The 27866-nt window shown below is 39.0% G+C and overlaps 1 protein-coding gene across 3 annotated transcripts in view; it reads right to left on the reverse strand.

The window, feature by feature from the left end:
- The window catches only part of KLHL2 (kelch like family member 2), a 53509-nt gene extending 29536 nt beyond the window's left edge, over positions 1–23973 (reverse strand). For 2 of the 3 annotated variants that reach the window (XM_084204235.1, XM_084204234.1), the window contains exons 1-4: positions 23794–23973; positions 20705–20830; positions 16401–16507; positions 11723–11844 (exon numbers count right to left, since the gene is read on the reverse strand). In XM_084204235.1, coding sequence (XP_084060361.1) covers positions 11723–11844; positions 16401–16507; positions 20705–20830; positions 23794–23816 — 378 coding nt within the window. In that variant the 5' untranslated portion in view covers positions 23817–23973. Of the gene's footprint in view, positions 1–2209; positions 2216–11722; positions 11845–16400; positions 16508–20704; positions 20831–23793 lie in introns of those variants that run through there. The other variant, XM_084204236.1, reaches the window with a different exon arrangement.
- Between the last annotated feature and the right edge of the window lie 3893 nt (positions 23974–27866).

A 27866-nucleotide genomic window follows, 5' to 3' on the forward strand; every position in this document is an offset into this window, starting at 1 on the left:
CCCCTCTCTCTAAGCCTATCCTTGATATGTAAGAGGATGCACCTTGCACAGTCTGTTGGTGTAACTGGGACTTTCTACCTTAATTACTTTTTGGCACCTTTCTCGTGCATGGCTCTGACAGCCCACACACTCTCCTAAATCACTCATTTAAGAAACAATATGCAGGAAATGAATAGATGTTATATTTAGAGCTGAAGTGCTGAGTAGAAGTGTTTTATTCTTTTTATCATTTAAATTAAACATGCCTGTTTAAATCCCTTGGTGACTTCCCATTCACCTCCCACAGTAATCAGAATCACATGCTTCTGAAGTGCATGATTACAGATCAGTATCTCTTCTGTAATACACTCCTGCCTCAACCCCACTTCTCTCTCACCCCATCACCTCCTCCAAGAGTTTCTGATTCATTCCTTGGCTCTTGCTTAGACCATGCTGACATAGCCAAGCTACAAGCCTCTTCACCGCCTTTGCCCACAAGTCTCTTCCAAATAAGCAGAAACAAGTGGTTTCATAAACCTCAACCCACATTCTCCCTCCCACAAAAAAAAAAAAAAAACCCCACAAAACACAAAAAAGCGAAAAAGCAAAAAACAAATCAAAACCAAAACACAAAAAATCAGAACACCCAAACATCTTCTGAAGGTACAGAGATTTTGAGACAGGGGAAATCTGTGATTCAGTCCACAAGACAACAGTCTCTCTCTGGAAAAAGTATGACTCTCTGCCTCCTACACACACTAGCACTTGATAGTCCAAGACAGTCTTTTACAGTCTTGGGACAATTTTATTTCACTCCTCATACCTTTTGATCCACATTTTCGACTAATTTTTTCTCTGGCGCTCATTCTCAGTTCTGTTTCTCCCTTATGTATTTCTCTTTGGCACCTACAAGCCAGTGTACAACAGCTCCAATGTCCATTCAGGTTCATCTTTTCATACTTACAAGGCTCACATCCTTCTGCCTACTCAATTTTCTTTACGAAAAAAGTTCTTGGATCCCCATTCAGATGGCCAAAAAAAAAAAAAAAATTAAAAAGCTTCATTTGGAGGACAGAGAGAAATAGCAGTAAGATATCTGCAGAAGGGAAAGAAAAAAAAGGCAGGAACATAAAAATGTGAATACTCAGGAGAGAGTCTTTGCCATATCTGTGCCACATCTGTTTCTCCTGGTTCTGGTGGTCCTGCCACCATTTTTCCCTGAGCCTTAACCACAGCTACAGCTGTACAGACACAGCAATTGATTTCTCTGCAGACTCCTTTTGCTACTTACCTTCTGAATTTCACTATCCTCTATAAGCCAGGGGAGGACACGGGAAAGAATTCATCCCTAAATGAAGTAGTATGAATTGTATTTATTCAGTTTGTCTTACCAATACAAAAGAGATTGAATAGACAAGTCCAAGAGACTCTTTAGGAAGACAGCCCAGCTCAAGAGAGCATGGAGACACCAGGTGAGTGTTTCTGCCTGCACTGATCTGTGGGGCTGGCAGCATGCACTGTACACATGTGATTGTGCATGTACCTACTGCAAAGGCAAGCTCAGCCTCACTGCCAGGCTGGGGCTTGAAGATATGGAGCTGCAGCCACCTAGTTGTTATCAGGCTACCAGTTTCAGCAACCCTTAATGCTTTCCTCACACTGAGCACACAGTGTGATTTCCTCCTGTCACATACCACCAAGCAAGCCAGATCAGAAAAGGAAATCCGTTAAGAGAGCATCAAACATCTATCAAATAAGCGTGAGGCTTTGGAACACATCTTCAGCCACATCAAAAACCCAGTTCCTCAGTTAAAAACAAACATAGGGGAGTGACAATATAGCAACTGTAGCAATTCTGCAGTGCACAGAATAATAATGTGCCCCCAAAAACCAGCCAGTTCTACTTTGCACATATATAATAGCTAAAATCACAGAAGATACGCTATGAAAAAAGTAGAGAAATATACAATTTAAATGCATTTAAAAATAAAACAAAGTATTAAATTTTCCAGCAAAGCTGTTTGCTTAGTATTTTGGTCAGCAGCTCTTAGGTGAAGCTTATTAATTTAAAGTGCAAATTAATGAAGCTTATATTTGTAATAAAATACGCCTGTAAAGAGATCACGCTCCTCTTTTGCCTTCCCTCCTACACTCCTGACAAGCAGGCACATATAAGCAAATGAAGAATGCCTACTAGGATTATTTCAGTGGAAAAAATGAGATCACTTACTGTTGCCTGACATGTCTTACAATGCATATAAATTCAAGGAGTGTGCCACTGTCTCTCCTCCAGCTCCTCATATTATTAAAATCCTCAAAGCTGTTGTCATAAATACAAAAATAGGTCAAAAGGAGGTAACCAGATGGTTGCTTGAAGCCTTAAGAATAAAATACATACAATAGCAAAACACAGTGGTAGTCTTTCAGCACACAACCAAAGAGCACACTATAAGGCTGTTTAGCCCAGCATTAAGTTCTTGCCCAGTAAGACCTAAACATGTTTCTATGAATAGGGTTTCCAATGAAACTCATGTCAACTTGGATTTAAGGATCTCTCTGCAGTGTCAGCAAGCCCCTAATATTATTAGAAGCGTACTGTCATAAAAGAATAAAAGTGAAAGTTTGGATTATCATGTAGTTTCAACACACATCAGAATTTAAAAACATCAGTTAATCCTGTTTTAATCATAAACTCATTAGGATGAGCCAGTTTCATAAAGCATTTTAACCAGAATGACTGAATACAACTTCAGACTTTGCCTAGGCTTTCATAATTTTGTATCTATGCCACAGCAGCCAAAATGGAGATGAGCAGAAAGGCCAAAGGCTTGTTTATTTTTAAGGCTCTATAAGATGATCCAATAAAGAACTCCATCTCCTCCTAAAGCTTTAATATCTGTGTCAGGGAAATAAGATCACCAAACATCAAATAGTTTTTGACACTACTAGCTTGATTACATAAAACATTTTTTGAAAAAGAAAAGACTTTAAAGAACTTGTGCAGTTGCCTGAAACATATTAAGAAAGAAAGAAGTGAGTTTATGGACAGCACATTTTAAGTTTTTGTGAAGGCAAAGCAAAAAGTGATGGTAAAATGAAATATGATGGTGGAAATATGGTGTTTTCAAGATTAATCTGAGTCTGGAAAAAGCCAGGATATGTAAGATAAGGGAACCAAAGCCCATGACAAATATTTTAATTATCTCAGAAACAAGCAGCATTGTAACCTGCCACCTCAGGGCTCAATAATTAGCACCTTACTCATGATATATTGAAGGCAGGAAGCCAAATCTGTCCAAAATTTTATAGGAGATCATTTGGAAATCAGAATTCAGTATCAGCTCAGAAAAATAAAACTATATGAACAGCTTAAAAGACAGCTGTACAGTTTTAATTAAGATTTGGCATACCAGTCTGTCTAAAAGAACATGCGCTGTATTGGGATATTTTGCTGAGGCTTGCTGGCAAGTTAAATTTAAGTCACAGGAAAAAAATTCACAGATTTCACCTCTAAAGATGCTATCAACAAACTTTAACATAAAGTCAAAGCAATTTTCATTTTTTGAAAGAATCTACCGTGGCTATTGACAGGAGAATCAGTGCAATATTGCTTCACTATTTCAGAAACAGTAAAAGAAATAACTTACACTTATTTACTTCAAAAAAATTATCTCTAGAAAGAAAAAAAAAACCCACAACAAAATAAGTATCGCTGTTATCTTCAATAGGATTGGTATATCTGACCTGACTGCATTCTTCTTTAGAAGCATGCAGACTTTAGCAATAAATCAGCTCAGAGGAATACTCACATGGTCCAATACCCCATCTCCAGCCCCTAACATGTAAGCAGCCATGTACTGCAGGAAAGACTTTGGAAGCCAAACCAAGATGGAGTGACTGTCTAGGCACTGTGGAGATGCAAGAGGAAATCTACACAAAGAATCAGTGGGGACAGGACAGGGACAGCCACAACAACAACCCACTGGCTTAAAACATGCCTCAAAATTCTACTCAATTAATAAATACTATAGGGATGATTTCTAAATGCTTTATCAGGAAACTGTGATTAGTCAATAGAGGCAAATGCAAGCAACTAAAAGGCCTTTATGAAACCAGTCAGCAAACTTCAGAGATGCTAACCTGATTAGCCTGTGGTACAGCAGAAAGTTTTATTAAGTTACTTTTATCTGCTAGAATGCTGTGACTGCTTCTAGCTACAAAAACTGCTATCATGACCCCTGCTGTCATCACCAAACTGCACTGTCTAGAACATCATCATCTATTTGAAATTGCTGCTAATTTACAATAAACTCTTCTTTAGGAGCCCTGCATTTCAGTAGAGTGCACGACTGGGGACATACTGGACCTGTATCAAGTGGTCTCTTGGTGACAAGCAAGGTGTTAATCATGACCAGCAGGGATGTAATTGCCTAGATCCAGCCTGCCAGCACCCACTCTTCTCAAGATATACTTCTATTTAAGCTTTCCCTGATTACTAAAAGCTTTTTAAGGAAGAGGTGGCTAGAGGCACATCTGTCAATGCATCAAGATCAGACATTCCCTTCCTGCCCCTTTTAGGCTTCTAAGTGTGGCATTTTTTTCCACACATCTCTTTCTTTGGTTCTCTGAAGGAAAACAGCCAATTCCCATAGAAGCAATTTCAGCATTACCTTCTCTCAAACCAGTTTCTTATATAAAATATGTATTTTGTATTTGAAACAGAACCTACTGCATTATAAGATTCAGTGAAAGCTTCACAGGATTCAGTTCAGTTGAATAAATATTTCTTTTATCTTTTCCACCCACTTACACGGCAGCAGGCACACTTCCAGGACATAGAATGCATGTCTCTGCTCAAGCACTGAATTCAACTCCCTCCTCTTACAATGCCTCATCACACATTTGTGAAGAACCTTTGCGAAGTCAGCCTTGGATTATAAAATGGAAAAATCTACCCAAATTAACAAAGAAAACTTCCAATATTCATAAAGAAAATATTCCCCTTTGGATAGACCCCTTTGAAAGGGAGGGACATCTTTTTGATCCAATAAGGGAAAAGAGAAGTTCTACAGTGTTTGAAGGTATACTTTATTGGCAGGCCCACAGACTCCTGAAAAACATTCCAAGGTAGATATCTAAAGCACAACTAGTTCCAAAACATATGCTTCATGCTCTTCACACATCACAGTATATGAGTTAACTCATATAAAGACACTTTAGTCACCTGTTCATACACACAAAACACTTGTTTTCAAGGATAAAGCTTGAAAAGTATCACAGTATTACTAGGAGTATTTTGACTCTCAGCTGAGATACAAAGTTAGTATGGCTCTGAACATTACCAGAATATAAACTCTATTAATTTGATCATGTATATGCTCAAAGACTGTGGCAAATATTATGTAAAGAGATCAGTCTTATAAACTGGCTTGTATTAAGTCATTCTGTATTTTCTTCAAGCTAAAAGCACACCCAACTAGCTGCTGTTGTTCAGTTGATGTGCAACAGTAAGTTGTTAAAATGGATATTCCATCATGATCCTGAACTTGCTTTCAAAGTAAACTCCGGTGAACTGGTGTACCTGACCCTCAGTAAAAAGGGTACTGCAGGACAGAATCTGAGACTATCATGAGACACAGATGTGGGGGAAAAAAACGACTCCATTACTAAATCTGACATTCAGCTAATACAAGTTTCAGAACAAACTTGTAGCCCCTAACAGATTATTTCACATCCTACCCACATAACACTGCATGGGGTACATCATAAGCACACCAATTCTAAGTACAATACAACAGTTTATTCTGAATATTTTTATCTGATTTGATTCTAGTGCTAAGCAGAAGAGCAAATAAGGAATGTTTCATGCACAAAATTTTATTTTTGCCTTTAAATTAGTATCCAGTGAAGATTAGGCACAGTAAATGCAGACTTCATCTTTCTATAGATTTCATCTTAGTGATCATACATAGTTCCACTACATTTTATTGAAATTGATATCTACTCCTTGCTAGTTTGTTGGGGGTTTTTGTCCTCCTCCACATACACAAGTCTCCATTGTTCATTATTTTGCATTCTATTTTGTGCAATGCTCCCTTATACATTTTTCTTTCAGTTTTAAAATGACTTGTACATATCTTGCTTCTGTCCTGCCCTTCCACCCCTAAACCAGATAGATATAATTTTACAAGATCTTCAGTGCTATTTTTTTCTGTTATCGGTGAATTTTAAATTAAACACTTATCCAAAATGAAAATACTTAATTTCTTTACATTTTTTAATTAAAAGCAATTTTAACATTTTTTTATTAAAAGCAATTTTAACATGTGGTTGTACTCTGCAAACAGTATCTCTTAGCATCTCTTCCTAACAGAAAATTCCTGGTGTGAACCTGAAGTCTTGCCCACTAAACTTACCGAAAAACATGCTACTACTATTAAATCAGACAATGACTTCCATTGGTTGCAGTTTTCGTTCATTAGAAGTATTATGCTAATAAACATAAACGCTTAAAACAACAAATTCCTCAAAATGGCTTTTACCAAAATGAAAAGGTACTACAATTTCTTTCTCCCACTGTATGACTACTTTCAGGTTCTCATTCTTACTCTCTCTACCAGCACAAACATATACTGACTATTAGAATCAATGTCTTGTTACCAGAATATCAATGACATAAAGAATCAAACACTGTAGTTTTTATTCACAAGATAATAGTTTCACTCTTGTCTGCAGTAACAATGCCTAAATGGACCAATTTGGCCAATGCACGTTAAATATGTAGATATAGGTAAAATGCAAGGAGACTAGAAGAGCAGAAGAGAAGCAGAATTGTAAAAGATTTAGAAACTTCTGTCTCCAAAGAACAGTCTGTGATGTTTAGCCTAAAGAAAAATATTAAAGTATATGAATAAGAACAGTCATTCAATACATGAGATTATTGCAGCAAAACAGCAACAAGTTGCTTTACAAGACGACAGAAGGAAGTACTATTAATTCGTCTAATATAGACCAGGAACATTTAAGTCAGATACTACCTACCTTTTGAACTAGAAAAACTATTAAAGCAACTGGAATAAACCACCTAAGGATTATTACCCAGCTTCCATTATTAGATTAAATATGTTCTGCCAAGTCTAGATACATTCAGTCACTGTTTCACTTCTCTGAGCTCAGCATCAATTATCTTTTATGCTATTCCTTGTAACATCACATTCCCTCTCCTTCATGCTCCTTTAACGTACCCTCAGTCCAACTTATAGCATGACCCAATCCTTGCAGGTCATGCCATAAATATAATTCAGAAGCTGGCCATCTTAAAAAGAACACATCTGTTTTCTTAAACTGTGGGACTTCTCTGGGTTTTGGTGCGAGGCACAGGCTCATTTTCAGCCTTGAGGATTTTTCAGGATTTCAACAACCATGCAACACTGATCAGCTAGAGGTGATGATGCGCAGCAAGAATAGTCGAAGCCCATACTACCAAACATGGTACTGAAGAATGTCTACCTTAGTAAATAGCTGGGACAACATTAGGATCTTCTTTTTTGAGGATTTCTTGGGGAAATCAGCTGCTTTTTTGAACCTTGTTTTGACAGCACCTTAAATCAAATGTGCTGTCAACTCTTATGCCCACACCCATTGACACCATACAAATAGAAGCATCTCTGTTGTGCTTTTTATGGCAATCTGCGTGAACAGTAAGATTTACAAAAAAAAAATGCATACATATTACTGTTCATAATATGCTTATTACTATGCAAACACTGTTCTTGAATAATTTCAGAAAATCAGCAGAAAAAAATGATACTTCTTATACGACCCTATTAAAGATTCTCGACTTCATATTTGTTGTAACTAACAAAATTCTTAAAAGAAAAAATATGCTAGGACAGAGTTACACAATTGTAAAAATACAACTTTTTTGTGATTTTCTCTTCTACTCTCGCATGCACTCACCTTGTCCAAAAGCAAGACAGCAGTAGTAGCAAAGTGAAACTACCTGTAATGCTTGCCCCAGGCTGCAGAGAAACATCTACTCCCAACACTGGTGTATGTTCCTACACTTCAATACACTCAGCCCAAGTTTTGGGTGAAAACAACTGACAGGGCTGTGATCCAAGCTAAGAATAACTCAAAAGTCCCCCAAAAACCCATGTGGGGTGGAAGCGGAGATACAGAGTGTTATGCTGTCAGATGCTTTTTTGAGTTCAGTGATCTGCTTTATAAAACAGTCCAGCAATTATTTGTATAAACACAATTAAAGGAACAGAGACCTGTAGCAGGGAATCAGAAAGGAACCCAATCACCTAACCTGTGTTTATTCAAATCACGTTCTACTCAGCCTGTATCAGGCTGGCCTCTAAAGCCCATGACACATCCACAGCCCACCAACAACTGCAGGAATTTCTCCTCCAATATATCAGTGCTCAGGAGAGGCCTGAGGTGCACAGCTGACTAAAAAGGGGCTGCAGTGCATTCGCATAGCGTGGGAGAGTTACTCACGCATGAGCTTCTTATAGTAACCAACTCTCCCACATTGTGCACTGCATGCAGTTAATACCTATATGGATATCAAAAAAATTTGATATGGAAGAAAGTTAATTTGCCTTCTGAAAACATCAACTCGGATATTCCCTTCTTAAAATATGAAGAATGAGATATTGCACCAAGTCTGACATTAAATTTCATTCCTTAAAAAAAAAAAAAGAAAGAAAAAAGGGGAAAAGCAAAGAGTTAAGAATGCAGAAAAATGTGACTTAATATGTAAATACAGCAGAAACACTGGTATGGCATTATGCAAAGTTAGTGCCACTAGAGATGAATTATAAAATAACTTGTTCTAAATGAAGGACAAACACTAAAAGAATGTACACATTCACATACCAGCTGTCTTATTGTTGCAGGCTGGGGGGAACCTATTGAACCAAGAACTGAAGAAAAGAACAAATGTTCTTTTGTATTTAGCTAATGTAGCAATAACATCCAGTGATGAGAGCCTCCCGTGTTCATAGTTTATGGGCTAAATGAATGTGGTTTTCTCCTCAATCACAGACTTACACCTAAGTTTTCTACTTCCACACCTGCTCAAAAATATACATAAGTTAGAACAGGAGAGTGGTGAGAAAAAAATGGACAGCTCTCACTGACAAGCCGCAAAGGCACAGTCAGGAAGCACTCTCCTGTCCGCATCTAGATCAAGTAAGATTCTAAGGAAAGAAGCTCAGAGTTAACCTGCCCCTTGAGAAAGACCAATGAGCTGGGCTATGATTATGTATTCCTTTATAATTAGTTTTCATAAATATACAATGCAGCTATTTTAATACCAAGAACTACTTAGCAATTCTACATTACTTCAACATGAAGCTTGCACACCCTCTTCAAACATTGTATCACATATTAGAAATTAATTCAATACCTATTCTTACTATGTATAACCTGAAGAGATGGAATGATACACCTGAAATACCACCAAGGGTTTCAGAATAAGAATCATAAGCAGATAACTAGAAGCTGACGCTCCAGTTCAACACATTAATCCAAACATAAAATGGCATCTTCAGTTTTCCCACTTCTGTAGTCCTACAAGATAAATTCCTAACAACTACCAAAATTTCATGATATCTTCTAGGTCATATAGACAAGAAATTGAGAGTTAGAATTAATCTCAATTGCATGCAACACGCTTATTGAGAGAACACATTTTTAACCAAGGCCTGACAATCTGCACTAGGTTTCTAGGTTTCCAGAAAGTCACAGTAACAATTTTCCCGTCTTGACTTTCAAGCATAAGGAAAAGAATTTGTATCAGCATATTTATTTTTATCCACAGTGTTTATTTCTGCTGTAACGCAAATAAACTCTACATATCTAGTAATAATAATGTAAAAAGGATGAAAGTGACAAAGTAAGCTTACATACAATACAGTCATATTACAAGTATATTCACCATCAACATTAAAGTGCAATTATATTGGAAAAAAAATCAAAACCCAACTTAGAAGCCTGACTTTTTTCTCAATACTCAAGTAACAACAAACTTGTAATATCACTCACCAAGCCATATTATTTATACTAACATCCCCAGCACCATCAGATATCTATCTTTAGACAGATAACCTGAAACCATGAAATTTAAAGCCCTATCAGACTCATGAGCACTTAAACCTGTGGATTTCTGGTGTTCAAAGACTCCTGTATGAGGAAGAAATTTAATGCTTTTCCTCCCTACTAACATGGAAGAGTCAGCATTGCCAAGGACAGGTGATAATGCCTCCTCCTAGGCAGCACCTACAGCCAAAATACAGTAGGACTGCCTGTTAAATCCACTCCAATCTTATGGATTGAATATACAACATCAAGTTCTGTCAGCAAGACAAAATCTTCTACTTTAAGGATGAAAAGCCAGAATGATCAAGCAGCAAGAGGTTTGTCAGGGAATCACTGACAGCACTGGATTTGCTCAAGATCTTCCACAGTGATACAGAGATTTGGGCAACCACCAGGTTGGTAAAATACAACATAATTTCAGTCTTTTTTTTTTTCACTATGCACATTCATCATCAGACTAGAACAATTCCTTAAAAAGGAAGATTCTTAAGAGAAACAAGTCATTAATAAAGAGAAGAAATTAGTCTTGCAGAATTAAATGACTTACGATATGACCTAAGATATGGAAGTCTTAGTAGCAGGATATTTTGTGGGCAGCATTTCTCATTTCAGGAAGTATTCAGTCAAGCATGGCAAGCAGTGTCCCCATTGGATTCATCAGCCAATAAAATGCTATTAATTTCAGCCTAATGTCCAGTAAAAGCAATTAATTTCAGAATACATAATTGTAACAGAAGTTTTCAATGACAAATACAGCAACATGGTTTTGCACCCTGCTAAAGCAGCAAAATAACTGCTAATAACCAGTTATTTGGCATTGAGCAAGAATAGAAAGAAGAGCACAGCAGTACAAGGAAAACATGAGATTTAAATGCATCACCCCTTATGCAACTAGTTTGAAACTTATCAAACCTCTAGAACAAATCTCAAAAGATACTGGAAGGAAAATCTACTCTGTCCATCTTAAGTCCACCTCCATTTAGAAAATATTAAATGCAGGAAGCTATATTTTCTAAGCTAGTATTTGTTTTATTCCAATTGAAGCTTCATCTTAAGGTACAGCCAATAGGAAAAACTTATTAATTCTGTGTGGGATAGACAAAAACTTCATGATAGATATTAGTTGATTTAATTAAAAAAAAAAAAAAGTGGTAGCTAAACATTTCTGCACAGCTGGTAACTGGCAAGTTACAGAGATTGAGCAGGAAAAAGTACTTTATTGTGCAGGCTAACAGGGAAAAAGATAAACAGGACAGCTTAATGAGACAACATGGTTTCACATTAAGGAATAAATCTACTTTACTTATGTAAATTTCACTTAAATATTAGAGAAGAGATGGTACAGAGGTGGCTGACAGCATTAATTTTAGGCAAAGTAGACCATCTATTTTATTGCATTGCATAAGGTTTGATTGCAAAGACCACTAAAGTCAACTAACTCTTCATTTACTTGAATTGTCTTTGAATTTGACTCAGAATTTAAACAGCATGACAACTTGCTATGTAAGCACAAGGTCTGAAAGTATTCCAGTTTACAGATGGGATTTCCCATGTTGAAGTTGAACCACAATGACAAAATAAATGACTCTGCACATTGCATCTCATTTGTTGCAAAAAATATTCTCAGTCTTACCTGCACATTTTCTTCTGTAACTTGAATTTCAGCAGTGTAAATATAATCAATAAGCATCCTTAGAGTCCAGCCATCAACTTCCTTTATTCGAACTTTTTTTGCACGGCTTTCACTCATCTCACCTACAAACACAGTTTATTAGTCAAGTAAATAAGACAGAAATACAGCATGACTGTAGAAGTTTAACAGCAGCAGAAATTTTGTGTATGAACAGTTGTGATAGTAGAAAAACTTCAACACTAATAATTTAATTTCTTCCTTTCCTTCCTTCCTCCAGTGTGGAAGGAAGATTTTGTTGTCATCATGCAAATGCTACCTGGGTTAATACTTTTAGTGCAGATGACCTATTTTTCTAGTGTACAGAATCAGGAAAATATTGTTATCAGACCTAAATGCATACAAAAACATTTTGCTGGGAAAGCAAGATATTAAAATACTCTAGCTTTATTAACTTCTTAATTGAAGGAGCATATCAAGCACAGTCTGGAGTAAATTTTTTTAAATAAGAAAAGTTATATTCCCACAGAAGAATTAACATACATATTTCTTTGCTTGCCTACTTATTATTCCCTTAGCGATTTCACCTCTTTTGCAGCTCCAGTTTAACAGCTCAAGCTAAGATAAAATGGTAAGCAAGGGAAAACTTGTTGGATCTCATTTTGTGGAGGCTGACATGTTGGCCATATGCCACAACCCATCTTCATAGAAAGGCCTGCAAAATATCTTCCACCTTCCAAAATATGATGTTTCTCAAAGTGCAATATTTTCTTTATGGCTGAAATAATTATCCAAATATATATTTTGAAGTAATGACTATAACCTTCTTCATGACTTCCAAATCAGGTCATCTCAGACCTTTAAACCCTCTTGCACTGACTTTCATTGAGAAACAAAACATGAATTACAAAAGTGATGTTGGAAGATACATAAAATTTCACTTTGGAAGAGTACATCCCAATCTCTGAATACATGAGTTTCTTCTTCTATGTCATAAAAAATTTCTTTCTCGAAGGCAGAGACATCTAGAGATAAGGGTACTGGTGATATAATAAATTTAATGTATACAGCAAGAAAAGCAGACAGGATGGAGAAGTGAACAAGAACATGCTAACCATTGCTGATATTTTCTTATGAAGTCATACACATTTTCATTGCTTGTTACCCTCTGGTCTCTAGGGTTAGTGTCAAGCAATGCATTTCACCCAGTGCTTTCACCAAAGAGATCATCACTGACAAATCTGTCACCACTATTCATGGTACCATACCTTTTTTTGAGCTGAAGGGTAAAGAATGGCATTGCAAATCAACCCTTTAAGTCGCAGGAAGTTCAAAAGACATAAAAACCAGCAAAATCCAGCTCCCACAGAACTTCTTCCTTTCACCTGCACTTCTGAAACATTCCCCTACACCTTTGAAGGATGACTGCAGCACGTTCCCTGCAGGGCCCTGTATTCCAAGTTCCTACTTCTAGTTTGACACAGATTAAACCTATTGATCTTCAGAGCATGTAAGCTGCAACTTATTTATTATGCAAGCTGCTGTGGAGGTGGTCCTCTGGGAAAATTGTGTGTGTGGGAGAGCAGATTTTGATATTCTGCAAGCACATTAGATTTGTTTTCAGATTTTGTGTCAAGGCTTTTAGAGTCATGGATAGGCACCTTCTCTGTTTAAAAACCAAGCCCAGAATATAAAAATAATAAACCCTGAACAAGAAAAAAAAAACCAAACCAACAAAACACCCCACACCCAAACAACAACAACAACAAAACACCCCCCAAAAAAATACTTGCTTCCAACTTTCATGTGAACCAGCCATGCAACGTTACTACAATTCTAGATCAACCCATACCTGTTTGATAGATCACATAGAGGAAACCAGAGATGCACTCAGCAGGCGGGCTCAGTCTAGAATTCAACCTGCTGAAGAACTCTGTTTCTTTGTTGGTGGGAAGCAGCACCACCATGTCTCCACAGAGTTCTTAGTGACAGGAAGGCATATCATGAACAGAAAGAAAGCACTGAGCTGATCCAATCTCCCAAGCAGCAGTAACAAAGAACCCGCTGAGTTGAAGTAACTAAGGGGCTACAAAGACACAAAGGGGCTCTCTAAAAAGCTTACACGGTTCCTCATAAAGTAATGCAAGGAAGGCCTTTTTCTTCTTTTTACCCAAGAATTTTAGAAATGAACAATGGAAGTGAATAGAGCAGGTAAATCCCTAAGGATAACTCCCATTGTAGAAAAGAAAATTAAACCCAGGTCACCCTTGTCTGAAGGGTCAGGGTCAGGCCCTAGAGTCACTGAAGAGTCCCTTCTCTCATGTTTTATAATCAATTCCTCTAAACATTTAAGTAGGTTTAAATTATATTTCCAAATAATTCCACTGTATAAGACAAAAGAAATATTCCTATTAACATAGATTAAATAGCAGGGCCTCTCTTCCCCTCTCTTCTCATTAGATAATTGTTACTAACTTACTAAATTTTGTAATTTGAAAAGACAGTAAATTTTTCTTTCCTGATAATTATTAGGGCTACCATTACATGCACAAATGAGGAAAAGGAAAAAAAATAAAAAACAGGTAGAGAGTTTGAACCCAGTTAATGACATATCCCAGCCTTCACTGCACTAATATTTAATGACTCAGAGAATGATGGAATCAACCTGCAAACACATGTTTAAATATAAGCTTCTAATTTCTAATCAAGAAGTAACCCTAAAGCATAAGAGTGCAATTTTTTCCACTGTCTTTTCAGTCTGTGTTTTATTCTGGATAGAAGATACTTCTCCCTTTGGTTGTGGCTGGTTAAGGAATCAAATTTGCTTATGTGAACTTGCACATTACTGGATGAGAATAAAAATCCACCTAAGAAGTGTGGATTCCAGGCTTCGTGGAGAGAACCATCACAATGAAATTCAGGAATTTTTGTGTGGGGAATGGCTGAAATGCACCAATACCACAGCTGGGCCGTGCTGTAAGCAACCTATAAGCCTAGTATAAAATCTGCGGATAACTCTTACAGCCACAGCTGAATTCTATTTAAGCTCCCACCTATTTGGCTCACCAACTACACAAACCTCACCACAGATATATTAGTTAAACATTCACACCCGTTATTCAAGTGAATGTTCCCACCTCTGGCACCACTGGGGCTAAAGAACACCTACATTTAAAAATATAAAACAAGTAAAAAATGTTAAAAGAGAAGAGAATATTTCAGTAATTCCATCTGGAGAGCAGCTATAGACACTGCTGCACTGGCACTCCGAATGGGTAATAAACTTCTTCACAGAAAGGGCAGTCAGGGCAAGCAGAAATGTCTTAATCACAGAAGATATAATAGAAAGCTATATGCTGAGCAAAGAGTATTTGCAATGTGATAGTCAACAACAGTTAGTCTTTAATACAGAACTAACATAAGAGGCTTGCACTTCTCTGCTACTAAAGTGATAAAAAGGAACCGTAGAAGCAGCTTTTTTTATTCTAATTTTATAGACAGCAGTAAAAATGAAGAAAGAATTTATCAGTCACCCACAATGTTTGCCTCAATCACAAATGCAAACTTGAAGAACTGCTTGAGGAAAAGATATTTAATTTTACAAGCAACTTTAAAGCATTCTTGTAGAAGCTACTCCACTTCTGGCCTTGAATATGTCAAAATATTTGCCTATAAAATCAAGAATGATTAGCTGCTTCCCCAGAACACAACAGTATTTCAAATTTCATCCATCTTGTTGCATACAATTAAAATTATTAAAGCACCAATCTGTTTGCATATGGGCAGGCCAAGAGTCACATTTCTACCTCCATCTGAGCTGATGGTCAGAAGCAATGGATAACAGAGAAGTCTTTTAATTTCAGACAGTTGACATTAACTACAAAGCAGGCACAAGATTTGAGGAGGAGCAGACAAAACCTCCAAAGTTAATTTTAACATGCATTTACTATCATTCTTACTTTGGCACTGAATTTCACATTATTTCAATGTGATTTATAACCACGATGGAATTAAACCCACAGCACAGGAATTTCAGCTGGAGGCTCCTATGAGCCTGAACCTATCTTAGCCTTACAAGCTAAGTCCTCAGCATTCCTGCTCTAGCAGTAAAGCAGAGCACTCACTTGGCCAGCATGGAGTGAGCAGAAGTGGAATTAAGCCTGTATAGAAAAGTAGTGGCAATGATGCAGAGTACATATGTCATGGAGAATTACCCTAAAAATACTGAAACATGCACTCCAGCTATAGGCTGCCAAAGCCACAGAAAGCTTTCATATCTACTAACAGCCTAGAGCATTCATGGGCTGAAGAATGTAGAAGCACTAGTTGTTAAAGGACATAATTTACTCCAAAATTCACATGAAAGTTATTTTAACCTTCTTTTGGACAAGTGAGATTACTAGAGACTTAAAGGGTAAAACAACTTGACTATCACTGGCTTACTTAACATCTTATTTGTTTTTTAATTAAGGAGACCTTTTAAAGCATTCATCATGCTAACAAAGGCTACGTTGACGGTATGTCCTTAGACTGCAAAAAAAAAAAATCATTAAGAATCCCAAACGTTCCTATTGGCTTATCTAAAAATCAAATTAGATCATAAAAAGCAAAAGTCATGAAATTTTATGCTTTATACAGTTAGACTGGATTACAACATAGTAAGTATTGAAACATTTGGTACCTGTAAACATGGCATGGAAGTAGGGGCTGCAGGCGGCTAACACAACTCTATGCGCTGCAATTTCCATGTCTTCAGCTACTATCGTCACATCACACAGCAAGTTTTGACTATTTAGAAATATCAGAGAAGGCAATTTCACATAAGTGAACTACAACAGAAAAGTATATATGACATCACACACAATTTCTTTTCCCATGCCATCAAAAGAGGCAGGCAGACTATGTTGATGAAGCATTGTTTTTAAATGTGTTACACAACCACGTGGCTGTTACTCAATCAGATTACGGATGGAGCTAGGGTACACAAAACTGTCTAAAAATCAAACAACTGAATTGTTATTCATTGCACAGAAGTTTTCTGCATTGAATAATCATAATTTGTATCAGCTGAATTTATAAACATTCTCTCTGTAAGTCTGGGCCCCCAACTACGATAGAAAAAACAGAATTTAATATATACAAGCACTAAAAAAATATTACATAAGAAACAAGGCTTTACAGACAACAAAGAATCCAAATTTCAACTGAGGTGCCTGTATCACGTTACACTGGAAACTTAAGCCTACTTAATTGTACAAATCCACTACTCAATCTTCTCTATATTCACTTTTTTCCAAGCATTTTTTATATTCAGCCCATGCACACAATAGCAATTATTTTTTCCAGTCTGAACAGTTTAGAATTGATTATGGTTAACTTTGTATCTTGACTGACTCTGTATCTTCACTACATGCATTTGCATTCTTGTCCTTTCTAACTGTAACATATTTCTTCCCTGTCCAGTTGCAATAAAGTAACATCTCATTTACCATTCCTCACACAGGTGTTTCTAACACAGCTATTATACCTCCTCCACTTAAACCCATAAAATGTATACTCCTTATAATCCAATTTTCTAGACTGAAAAAGGAGAGGGGAAAAAAAAAAAAAGAAAACACACCACAACATGAAAAGGCTGCAACTTCACAGCATCTAACTAAGGGTTACAGTCACCTCTTCTTCCCTGTTTATGCTAGCACTGTCCCTGTGGAGGTAGTATGGAATCCACAAAACTCCAACCCACAGTATCAGAGGGAAGAGGGAAAAGTATGACTTAACAGAACATATTCCTTAGGGATGGAGCTAGAGCTGTACATCAATCCAGTGATTTCTATTCTCAGTACTTCCAAAAGATTTTTTTTTTTACCATTCCTGAATATATAATAAAGATTTTTAGACAGTTTGCAACTACCACACTGAGTTGTAGAAGAGTCAGGTGAGCAGTTGCATTTTGCTTGGACAGAACTAGTGGTCTCAGCCAAACTGCTCAGATATTCACCTCAGTCCAAAAGAAAACTCTGTGATATCTCAGTTCTGCAATTATCCAAATTTATGAGCCCAGACTCAAGTAAGGTGACGTTGCAGAGGTCACACACCAAAAATTTTGGTGGCCACAACTAACCTTTGGGGCCATACTGCAATCCTGGCAATTATCTTTCTGCTTTCAACTCTTAACACCTGCAGCAACTATGTAAACCTCATAAATTTAGCTTGCAATATAGTTATTATCAAATAATATGTAGAATGTAATGACTGTACCAGACTAAACACACAATTTAGAGGATCTTGAAACAACCACTACATTTATTATAAAAAATGGAAACAGAAAGTTACACATAAAAGGGCATCAGATACCCAGATTTATCAGACACTAGCACTTATCCTGACAACAGGAACAAAAAGTTTTATACTTAGCTGCACAGAAATACTAAAGACAACAATGAGGCCAGAAGCAACAGATTACATCAATGCACAACTAGGGTTACTAATTACATTGCACATACATAGACAGAGTAACACCTGTAGTCTGGAACTGCACCAGGTGAATGAATATGCTCTGAGTTACTACAGAGCTGACAAGCTAGAGAAACTACTGAAGAAACAAGCTTAAAAACTTCATCATGTACTCTGCTGCAAGCATCTTGTGGCTTCCACAGCAATTCAGCACCTTCATTTCATGAGGGCACATCAATTTATTTTAGAAAAGGTTATGTTCTGAAGTGGTACTGTACCAATGTGCTTATATAGAGTGACTGAATGAACAGAATTGTGGGGGATATACCATCATGGCACGGAAAATGATAAAAAGGGGGTTAAGCAAGTATGCATTTAAGAATAACTGAGCAACTGTTTACCAGCTTGCAGGCTATTCTTCATTGGTTCACACAGAGAAAGTTTTCATTACCCCCTTCTTCAAAGGGTTTCGGTAAAGTCTTGTTTGTAAGAATGAGAATTTTGATCAATATAGGAAACATCAAATTCCTTTGTGATAAAAGCAAATTATAATAAAGTGAAAAGATAGGCATCAGAGTGTAAGTTTGTCACATGTCAAGAACTAATTAGTTTTCCTAATGAGCTTTCTACTCAGTGTTGAGGTGATGCTGAGCAATGAAATGACAAAAAATACAAAGGACAAAATTGCTAAAATTTGTCAAAATTTGAAGGCACATAAAAACTCATTAACAAGCTACCAGAGCCAGACAACCTGACAGCAGCCAGAAATTTAACATAAACACAGAGACTTAAGCATTCAAAACCAAATGTATTTAGATGCTTAAACAAATTATTTTTCACTAGCTATTCACTTCCTGGAGAGTACACCTCTGGCAAATACCTGTTTGTGCTGCATTAATGAAAAGCACTGAGATTCACTACATTTTTTAAGTTGTTTCTAAATAAAAAAAATAATTTGCTGAATTAATATTACATTTTTTTTAGAGCAATGAAGTCTGAAACATTTTTAAGATTTTCTGTTTATTATTTCAAACAAATGAATGAAACTAGAAATGTTTATAATTTTATTTAATTACCATTTACCATCTTAAAAGCTGTACTCAGCTTAAATTGTAAATATCATTGCTTTACCTTATTAAATGGCAACTAGTTAAGGTTATATGGCACAGCTCCTGTTCAAACTTTAAGTATTTATACATGCAAGGCAAAACTGCTCAAATTGCTTCTACAGCAATTTGAATTTAGGTAACCATGGAAACTAAAGTATATTCTGAAAATAATCCATGGGCTTTAAAAATGCACTCTGCTGGAAGACTGTGAATCTTTTACTTGAAACCCAGCAAAATGCAGGTAAGATTTCTAGCTTCCAAAACTATTGTTAAGATTAACTCTGGGAAACTTCCTCCATGTAAACTCTTGCTCATCCTTAGGAAGTCATTGCTACTGGCTCTAGCCAAGCTCTGTTACACTCCTAGAGACACTGCATGTGGTTACTGGGACACTTGAAAAAGCCAAGGGCATAAATTAGGTGAAGCAACAAGTGTCAGTCTATCCAGCACACAGTTTTAAAGATCTACCTATATGGAATAGCAAAAGCCAAAGGCAGAGGCATACTTTAAAAGGGCATCAGCAGCTGTGATTCTTTCTGGTGAAGCCTCTCCAATTTTTAATTTTATATGGGAAATAACAAAGAACTACAGGATTTTCACAGCCTCCAGTACTGTCTCTGCTAGAGAAGCATTTTTATTTATTTAATTTCTCCATTGTTGCTGTAAGTTATAGCACTAAATTACTATCAGTGATAGCTGTGAGTCCTGATTTCCAGAGCTCAGTTGTGAGCTCTAATTACCAGCTGTCACAGTTTTCAACATCACTTCACCTACTCATATGTAAAACATAAATCAATATGGATGCTAAGAACACCATCAGCATCAGCCTCCCAGTTTCACTGAAACTGATGGTATTATCCCTCAAAGTCTTACAAAACTTTATTGAGAAAAGTTACTTTCAACATTTGATTTGGGTGTTCATCAATTTCTCCCAGTTATCATTTGCTGGCAGTTATCCAGCAAATGATAACTAAGAAAATGTGCAGTCAGTTGGTTTATACTGTGACCTATGTCTCCAGATAAGAAAATTTTAATATTTTTCTGGTTCACAGCCTATCACAAAAATCAACAACAGGCACACAAAGAGCATGAGGCTCAACCAGAGTCACTTTTCATCACAGATCAAATACATACAAGAGAGAATAAGTAGCTGTAACTCCTTAAGTACCACCTGTAAGTATTTTTCAAGTCTCACAAAACTAGTTTTGACTAACTTATGAGGTGCAAAAACATACTGCACACATTACAGTTATTATCGCATGGCTATCATTCAGCTATCACTTCATTGTATATTTAATCCTTCTCCTCAGCTATACTTCTGAAATCGCATGTTCTTAATAAACAAACTATTATTATTAACTTACAAATGCAAATGAAAGCAAAAATTAACTTTGGACTCCAGGTGTATACAGTGAAGTCATACCTTCTTAATTCATTCATAACTTTAAAAGCTTTCTTCATGTGCCATGGATTTACTGTAATAGGACAGTGAATTTCGGTGTTATCATCTTTCAGATCCAAGGGCTTCTGATGGCAAAGTTTGGTACATCTGGAAAGAAAGAGGGAAAAAATAAAGTTAATACTTCTGTCTAATCTCCAGTGCTTTCGCTTCTTACTTTGTCCACCTTCATCTTGGGGAGAAGAAGAAGATGTGCACTTGAAACTTCCTCTTTACTCCGAGCAATTTCAGTTTCCCTATTACCAAAGGTGCAGAGGAATAGGTAGAATTCCCGTGGAAATAGTAAGTTGGTGACTAATAGTAGTGACATTGTCAGAGGCTAACAATAATCTATACTAAAGAAAACCTGAAGATGGTTTCTGGTTTTGTGATTATTTTACTTAGTGGAGAAATAGTCTAGAATATATCCAATAACGTCTGAAGTGAGGGCAGAATTAGAATTTTGGGAACTTTTCACCTAGGGCCCATACAGATGAATGGCAGAATGCAGCAACCATCACCCCAGCCTCTTAATGCCTTCACTGCCTGTCAGGTAAGAGCTCCTCTCTGGTCCTTCTACCAGGACCGGAGTTACTGTTTCACACAGCTCCGAGTTCTCCTCTGACAGGAAGACCACAAAATGAATACTGCAATTATCCAGGCTTTCCCTAGCCACAGCACAAGAAGTGGGTGACAGAAAACTTGTGTACTCTTGTAGATTCACTCAATGTTTTGAAAACCATAACATACATTAGGGACCAGCCTTTTAATTTTTGTTACTCCCAAAACCCCACTCCAAATAGCAAGAGAAGAACTAGGCAGTGTGAAAAATCATTACCTCTAGCTACAATTAATTCTTTCTGTAAGACATGCCCAAGTTCTACAGACACTAACTTCTGTAGAAAAATCATTATATACACTCCTCAGCCACTTGGACTGTCCAAACAGCAAGTGGACTTTTCACGCCAAACCAAATCAATGAGTTTCCTGTTTACAGTCACAACGCTGTTCTTACAAAGCAAACTGTGTTGCTGTAGCACTTAGAAAATGCTTAGCATCAGTGATGCTTTATTCTACAGTATTGTAACTCTATTCCTGAACCTCTAAGCCGGAAATAAGCAAAGGCACTGAGAAGTCATTTGGTGGGGCCACAAACCCTGGTACACGAACGATCTGACTGCAAATGAAAATTCAACCTTACTAGCATTAGGTAGGCACAGTCAAACTGAACATATTCAGTGACTCACATAATTGCAACCTCCTTTCTACTATACCTGAAACTTTTTAATTGGGCATGTCTAATGAACTTAAAAGAAAAATCCAACAATTTAAGATTTTAACTTAGAACTCTTTAAGTTCTGTGAACTACAATAGTGCAAAGCCAAGTAACTGGCTCTATTTTGCATTATTCCAACACTAGCTACAAAATTTTGGAGCAAAGCAATACAAAATTGCATCAAGCAACAAAGGAATGTAAAAAGTTTCCATAAAACTAACCAAGTAACATCCATCCACAGAACTCCAACTACAACCAACTTAGTACAGTGCACCAAGAAACTGATATGAATTAAAAGTTTCATGTTCAATTTTGAAAATTATACAATTCATTACTGAAAAAGGACAAATAACAGGAATTCTGCATCAATCAAAAAAAAACCCCAAACAAGTTACATGCCATTACATGTTACAAGTAGTTACAAGTACGTAAATATGCTACTTAATAGAGGTAAAAGAAAAAAAGACATTCTATCTATCTAGTAAACTCCATTAGACTAAAAGTTATTTTTCTACATTATGTGACATACGTTGTGATCAGAATTCCAAAAAATTATAGACAGAAATCAATGACTGCAGAAAACACTCAAAACACCAAAGACTTATAACCAAGAGACCCAGCTTTTAATTATACCACTGACCTATCAAGCCCAAGATAGAACACTTTCATTGCAACTTTCTACATCCCAAAGCAATGCATCAGACACGGATGTCTATTTATCTGCATACAGATACAGGCCGTGTACACATCAAATACAGCTATGAAAGGAAAACAAAAGCAATTGAGTTGTCCGTAAAGAGCTGCCAAGCAACCTGGATTAGATGGAGGAGTTCACATGAAGCGTAAATTAATTTGCTGAAGTTTTATTTGTTTGCCACAAAGGGTGACTTTGTTTTAAGGTAATGAACCCTACAAAACCATCAGTCATACGCCTTCTGTTTTGGGAGTCTGCCTGAAGTACTGGGGTCTCTCTTACCATTTCACCAGCTGGGTCAGAGCTGTCTGCAACTGGTTTCTTTCAGTTTGTTCTCAAGAACCTTACGCACGGCACGCCTGAAATCTACCTATCGAAGGCACAGGATGAAGTAGCACTAAACCGGAGCCTGTGAAAGGACTGAGGAGGCCAGCTGAGGTGCAGCTGGAGATGGTTGCCTGGAGTGCATCGCCTGGGCACTGCCACTAAAAACGATGCTTAACTAAATAACCAGAAAATCGGGAGTGAGATAAGCACGACTGCTGAGTCAAACAAGGAGTAATTTGGGACCACATATGGAGGAAGCAGAAGGAGTGAGGGGGAGGAGGGAGAAAAAGCCCGCCTGTCCCCACAAGCTGGAAGGCACACGGGAAGGCGGCGGGGCGGGGGTGCCGGCAGCGCTGCCCGCCCGCGGGAGCCCCGCGCCCGCTCCCCCCGCCGCACGGTGCCCGCGGCCGGCGCCCGCAGCGGCACAACCGGGCATCTCCGAGCGCCGGGCGGCCGCGCTGGTCGGGGGAGAGCCGGCCAGCCGGGCACTCGTTCCGCCACCAGGTCACCGACACGACCCTCCCGCCGGCGCTGCCCCGCGGCCGGTTCCGAGCGTGCCCCGTCCGCAGGCATCGTTCCCCCGGCGCCGAGGGGCCCGGCGGGGCCGGCCGGGCTGCGGAGAGCCGCGGCACCTCCGCTCGCTGCAGCGCGGCCGGGCCCGCCCCGCCGCCCCAGCCCACCGACCGCTCAGCGCTGCGCTCCGCACCGCCGTCCCGGCGGGCTCCGGGCGCCCGGCTGCCTCCCCGCCCGCCCCGCCGCCGCCGCCGCCGCACTCACACGGGCGGCAGCAGCATCTCCATCGCGGCTCCGCTCAGGCTTCCTCCGTGCAACGCGGGCGCGGCGAGCTGCCGCCAGCACCATGCCAGCTGCGCTGCCCCGCCGCTGGTGCGGGGTGCGGGGAGCGGCTGCGCCCGCCCGGCCGAGCCCCGCCGCCGCCGGGAGCCGCCGGCGCTGCGGCTTCCGGGTGCCCGCCCGCGGGAGGGCGCGGCGGGGACGGGCCGCTCTGCGCAGGCGCGGCAGCGGCGGGACCCGGCCCGGCCTGTGCGGCTCCTGCGGTGGTGGCCGGAGCTCCGCTACCCGCGGTGGGCAAGGGGCGCCTCGCCGCAGTCTGCCGCCCTGGAGGTGGGACAGCGTCGGCCCAGGGGCTTTAGGAAGAGGAGGCTGAGGCGCAGTTGCCCTTGCTGAAAGAAGCGTGGCCTCCGAGTGGATTGAGCCAGGGACTAGCGCCCAAGTGCGCGTCTCCAGGTTCCCAGGAAAGCGGTGGCTCTGGGCAGGCCGGAGAGCGAAACCCGGAGCTGCCCTTCGCGGCGACACGTCCCGCGGAGCGCCCGGGTCAGCGTGGCCTCAGCGCCAGCGAGGATGGCTTGGGGCGCTCGCGTGGCGACGCACAGGTGCTCTGTCCCACGGAGAAAAAAAAAAATTTAAAAAAATGAAAGCGGTCCCAGGTCTCCTCAGTGAGAAAATCCACCAGCAGGTGCACACAACGAGGGACATGGGCAACTTCTTGGCAGGCCAGCCGAGGAGCTGGCCCGACACCAGCTCATGCACGTGGTTTCTGTGCTCGAGCAGGGGCCGAAGGGAAGAGCAGAAGTGCATTTGGACGGAAGAGTCGAACAGGATCTAGTTCGCTGTGTCCTGCTGGATGTCGTCGTCTTTTATTTGATAAGTCCAGCAGGAACACAGGAACACTGCCGCTCAAAACAGCTGGCCTCCTGTGTTTTGCAAAGATTGCTGACGTTGATCATTAAGTACTTGAGTTGTGTTTCAGTGTTTGCTGGAGTAGCCTCTGTGATGCAAAAAGAAAAACGAACAGGCATCTATTTCAAATGTGTCTTTGTAAACAACACTAATTCAAGAAATGATCAAGAATACTACATTTTGCAGCTTCTGACTTGGAGCATTAGAGAATAATTTACTGTATTTAAACCTCTGTAGGTTATTTCCAAATCTTTGAAGATTGTGTAGTGGAAAATGGATTTAGCAGGGTGAGCACAATTGATATATTTAAATCTGATTGTGTCTGTAAAATTAAAATGCTTTTTCACTGGAGTAAAGATTTTAAATTGGGAAGTATCTCTAAGTGAATAAATCTACTAGTAACTGACCAACAATATTTTTCTAAGAGTGAGAAGATTTTGAGGGCAGCATATTTCAAGTAAGACACAAAATGGCAGGAGTGTTTTGGGTGAAGACTTATTATAGATGGATACTGAAAGCCTTCACCAGTGTTTCTAATAAAATCACTGGCTATTAAAACTAAATGTATTTTAATCTGTTATTTTCATTTTTGCTAATCTCCAATAATACTCCTCACTAGAAAAATGCCATTTTAGTTTTCTCAGTTTACCAATCCTCTTTCACTACAGTGATGTTTGATTTGGGAACACTTCACATTTTTTTCAATGGGTTACCACTGGGGGTTTTTCTAAATTAAATAATCACAATTGGCAGTGCCTGTTTTTATGAAGTCTGTGCTTTGTAACTACTGAATTTGTCTCTTCTCAAGAGATGACTAGATTTGCCTCTGGGTTGTATTGAAGAAGACAAGGTACTTGCTAAAGATTTAAATACACACCAAAACCTGTTTGCAGGGAAGCGTGCTCCAAAGGAGCCAGCCAGAAATAATGCTCCCTGAAATGGAGGTTTAAAATTCAGATGGCTCCACATAGCATAGCATGTCTGAGCTCTGAGTTCATAAGCAGCTGGGTCGAGCTGAGAGTGGATGCTGTCTGTCACATCACACTTCCAGGTTTCTATAATTTAGAATAAACTCCTGGACACATCACTTTGTAAGACAAGGATCCCAACTTCTACTGATCTGTAAGGTCTAAGTGAATTCTACTGTGTTGTGTTTAAGGGTCCACACGAGACCACTGTGAACTTGTGAGCTGGTCTGGAAGCTGAGGGGCTTTGTACACTTTTCGCATATAGATCATGCAAGTAGGTAAGCAGCTGCAGATTCTGCAGATTCTGCTCCACGCTAACACCACAGAACTATTTAGTGATGTTGTTGTTATGGTTTAACCCCAGCCAGCAGCCACACCAGCCACTTGCTCACTCCCCCAACAGTAGGATTGGGGACAAAATCAGAAGGCTAAAAGGTAGAGAATTTGTGGGATTAAGACAGTTTAACAGGGAAGGCAGAAGCTGCACACACAAGCAAAGCAAATCAAGGAATTAATTCACTGCTTCCCAGGGCAGGCAGGTGTTCAGCCATCCAGGAGGGCAGGACCTTGGCTCATCCTCCAGGAGAGCAGGGCCCCATCACATGTAAGGGTTACTTGGGCAGACAAACACCATCACTCCAAATATCCTCCTCTTCCTCCTTCTTCTCCCCACTTTATATGCTGAGCATGATGTCACAGGGTGTGGGAGTGTCCCTTTGGTCAGTTGGGGTCACCTGCCCTGGCTCTGTCTCCTTTCAACCTCCCATGCACCCTCAAATTCTCCACCAGCCTGGCCACAGAAAGCAGAAACAGCCTTGGCTCTGTGTAAGCCTTGCTCAGCAACAACAAGAACATCTCTATGTTATCAATTCTGTTCAGCACAAATCCAAAACACAGCCCCATGCCAGTCACTGTGAAGAAAATTAACTCTACCCCAGCAAAAACCAGTACAAACATTTATTCTTAACAGTAAACATTTCCAACCTGTGACTTCTCTGATTTTCTTGCAGTGTTGTTTTGGCTTCAGAGCCAAATGTTCAACATTAGTTCAGTTAATTTCTGTGATGCAGAGCATCAGAAAGAAACAAATAGGGCAAGGTACATTATTTTTTTTTTCATGAAAATTATATCTTTGTAGTTCAGTAATTTCAAGAGGAATAGAAGCAAAAACAACTTCATCCAAAATGCATTATTGTGGTTATGGCAAAACAACTTGTATCTCTAACCATGAGAAAACACATCCTTTAAATACAATGCCTAGATTTTTATGGGATTCTGCTTGATCCAATACCTCTTCTTAGAAAAGAACTTTCAGAGAAAAAACTTATTTATACATGTCTGTGGGTGTATGTATATAGTTTTGAAAGGAAATGGGCTATGTATCTCATCTATGATGAAACAGCTGTCATTTTTGTTTATGCTGCAGCATTTCAAATTACTGCATTTACTGAGAAAATTCCCTGTCATGTTTCAGGCTGTCCCTGTAATAATTCTTAGCGCTTTCCCACTTGTTTTAGCGCGTTACAAAGGAATGTGGCCAATGCTTACTTAGGATCACACGGTTCTTCAGATCTATTGACACTAGAAATACTTTACTCATACAGAAACCCCAATACTATCCATCAATGAATTGCATCCAGTGAAAATGAAGTTATGCTAACAGAGCTCTGCTTTGTAACAAGACAATCCCACAAGTTACGCAGCCCTACAAATAGAATAACTAATCCTGGTAAAAGTCAATGTGACTGCATACATACGTGGTGGTTTATTAGCATGTTTAAGGGATCATGCTCTATGCTGATGTGGTCACCTTAGAAGAAATCTGGTTTAGGTTTAGTCACAGAGGACACTGATATAAGTTCTTACTTATTTTAATTGACAAATATAGGTTAGGAAGACATTTCCAAAAAAGGACAAAATATAAGGTGGCAAGAACATTGGCTCTTGTTTAAGATGTTAGAAGCCATAACTTCTGATGGATTTGGGTAGAATGCTTATGAGGACATGCTGCTGAGGCTGGGATTCTTTTCATGAACAGGGGAGAGGAAAGAAGGGCTCTGGAACTGTAGTACCTCTCAGTACTCCTATTGCTTCAAACAGAAAAACAATGTGCTTCTTCACTTTGTTAGCTTTTAGATTATCCATTATATTTGTATCCTACTGAATCGAGTTGAGAGTAAATTA

The sequence above is a fragment of the Fringilla coelebs genome (assembly GCF_963513975.1).
Source record: "Fringilla coelebs genome assembly, chromosome: 4".
In the NCBI taxonomy this organism is placed as follows: Eukaryota; Metazoa; Chordata; class Aves; order Passeriformes; family Fringillidae; genus Fringilla; species Fringilla coelebs.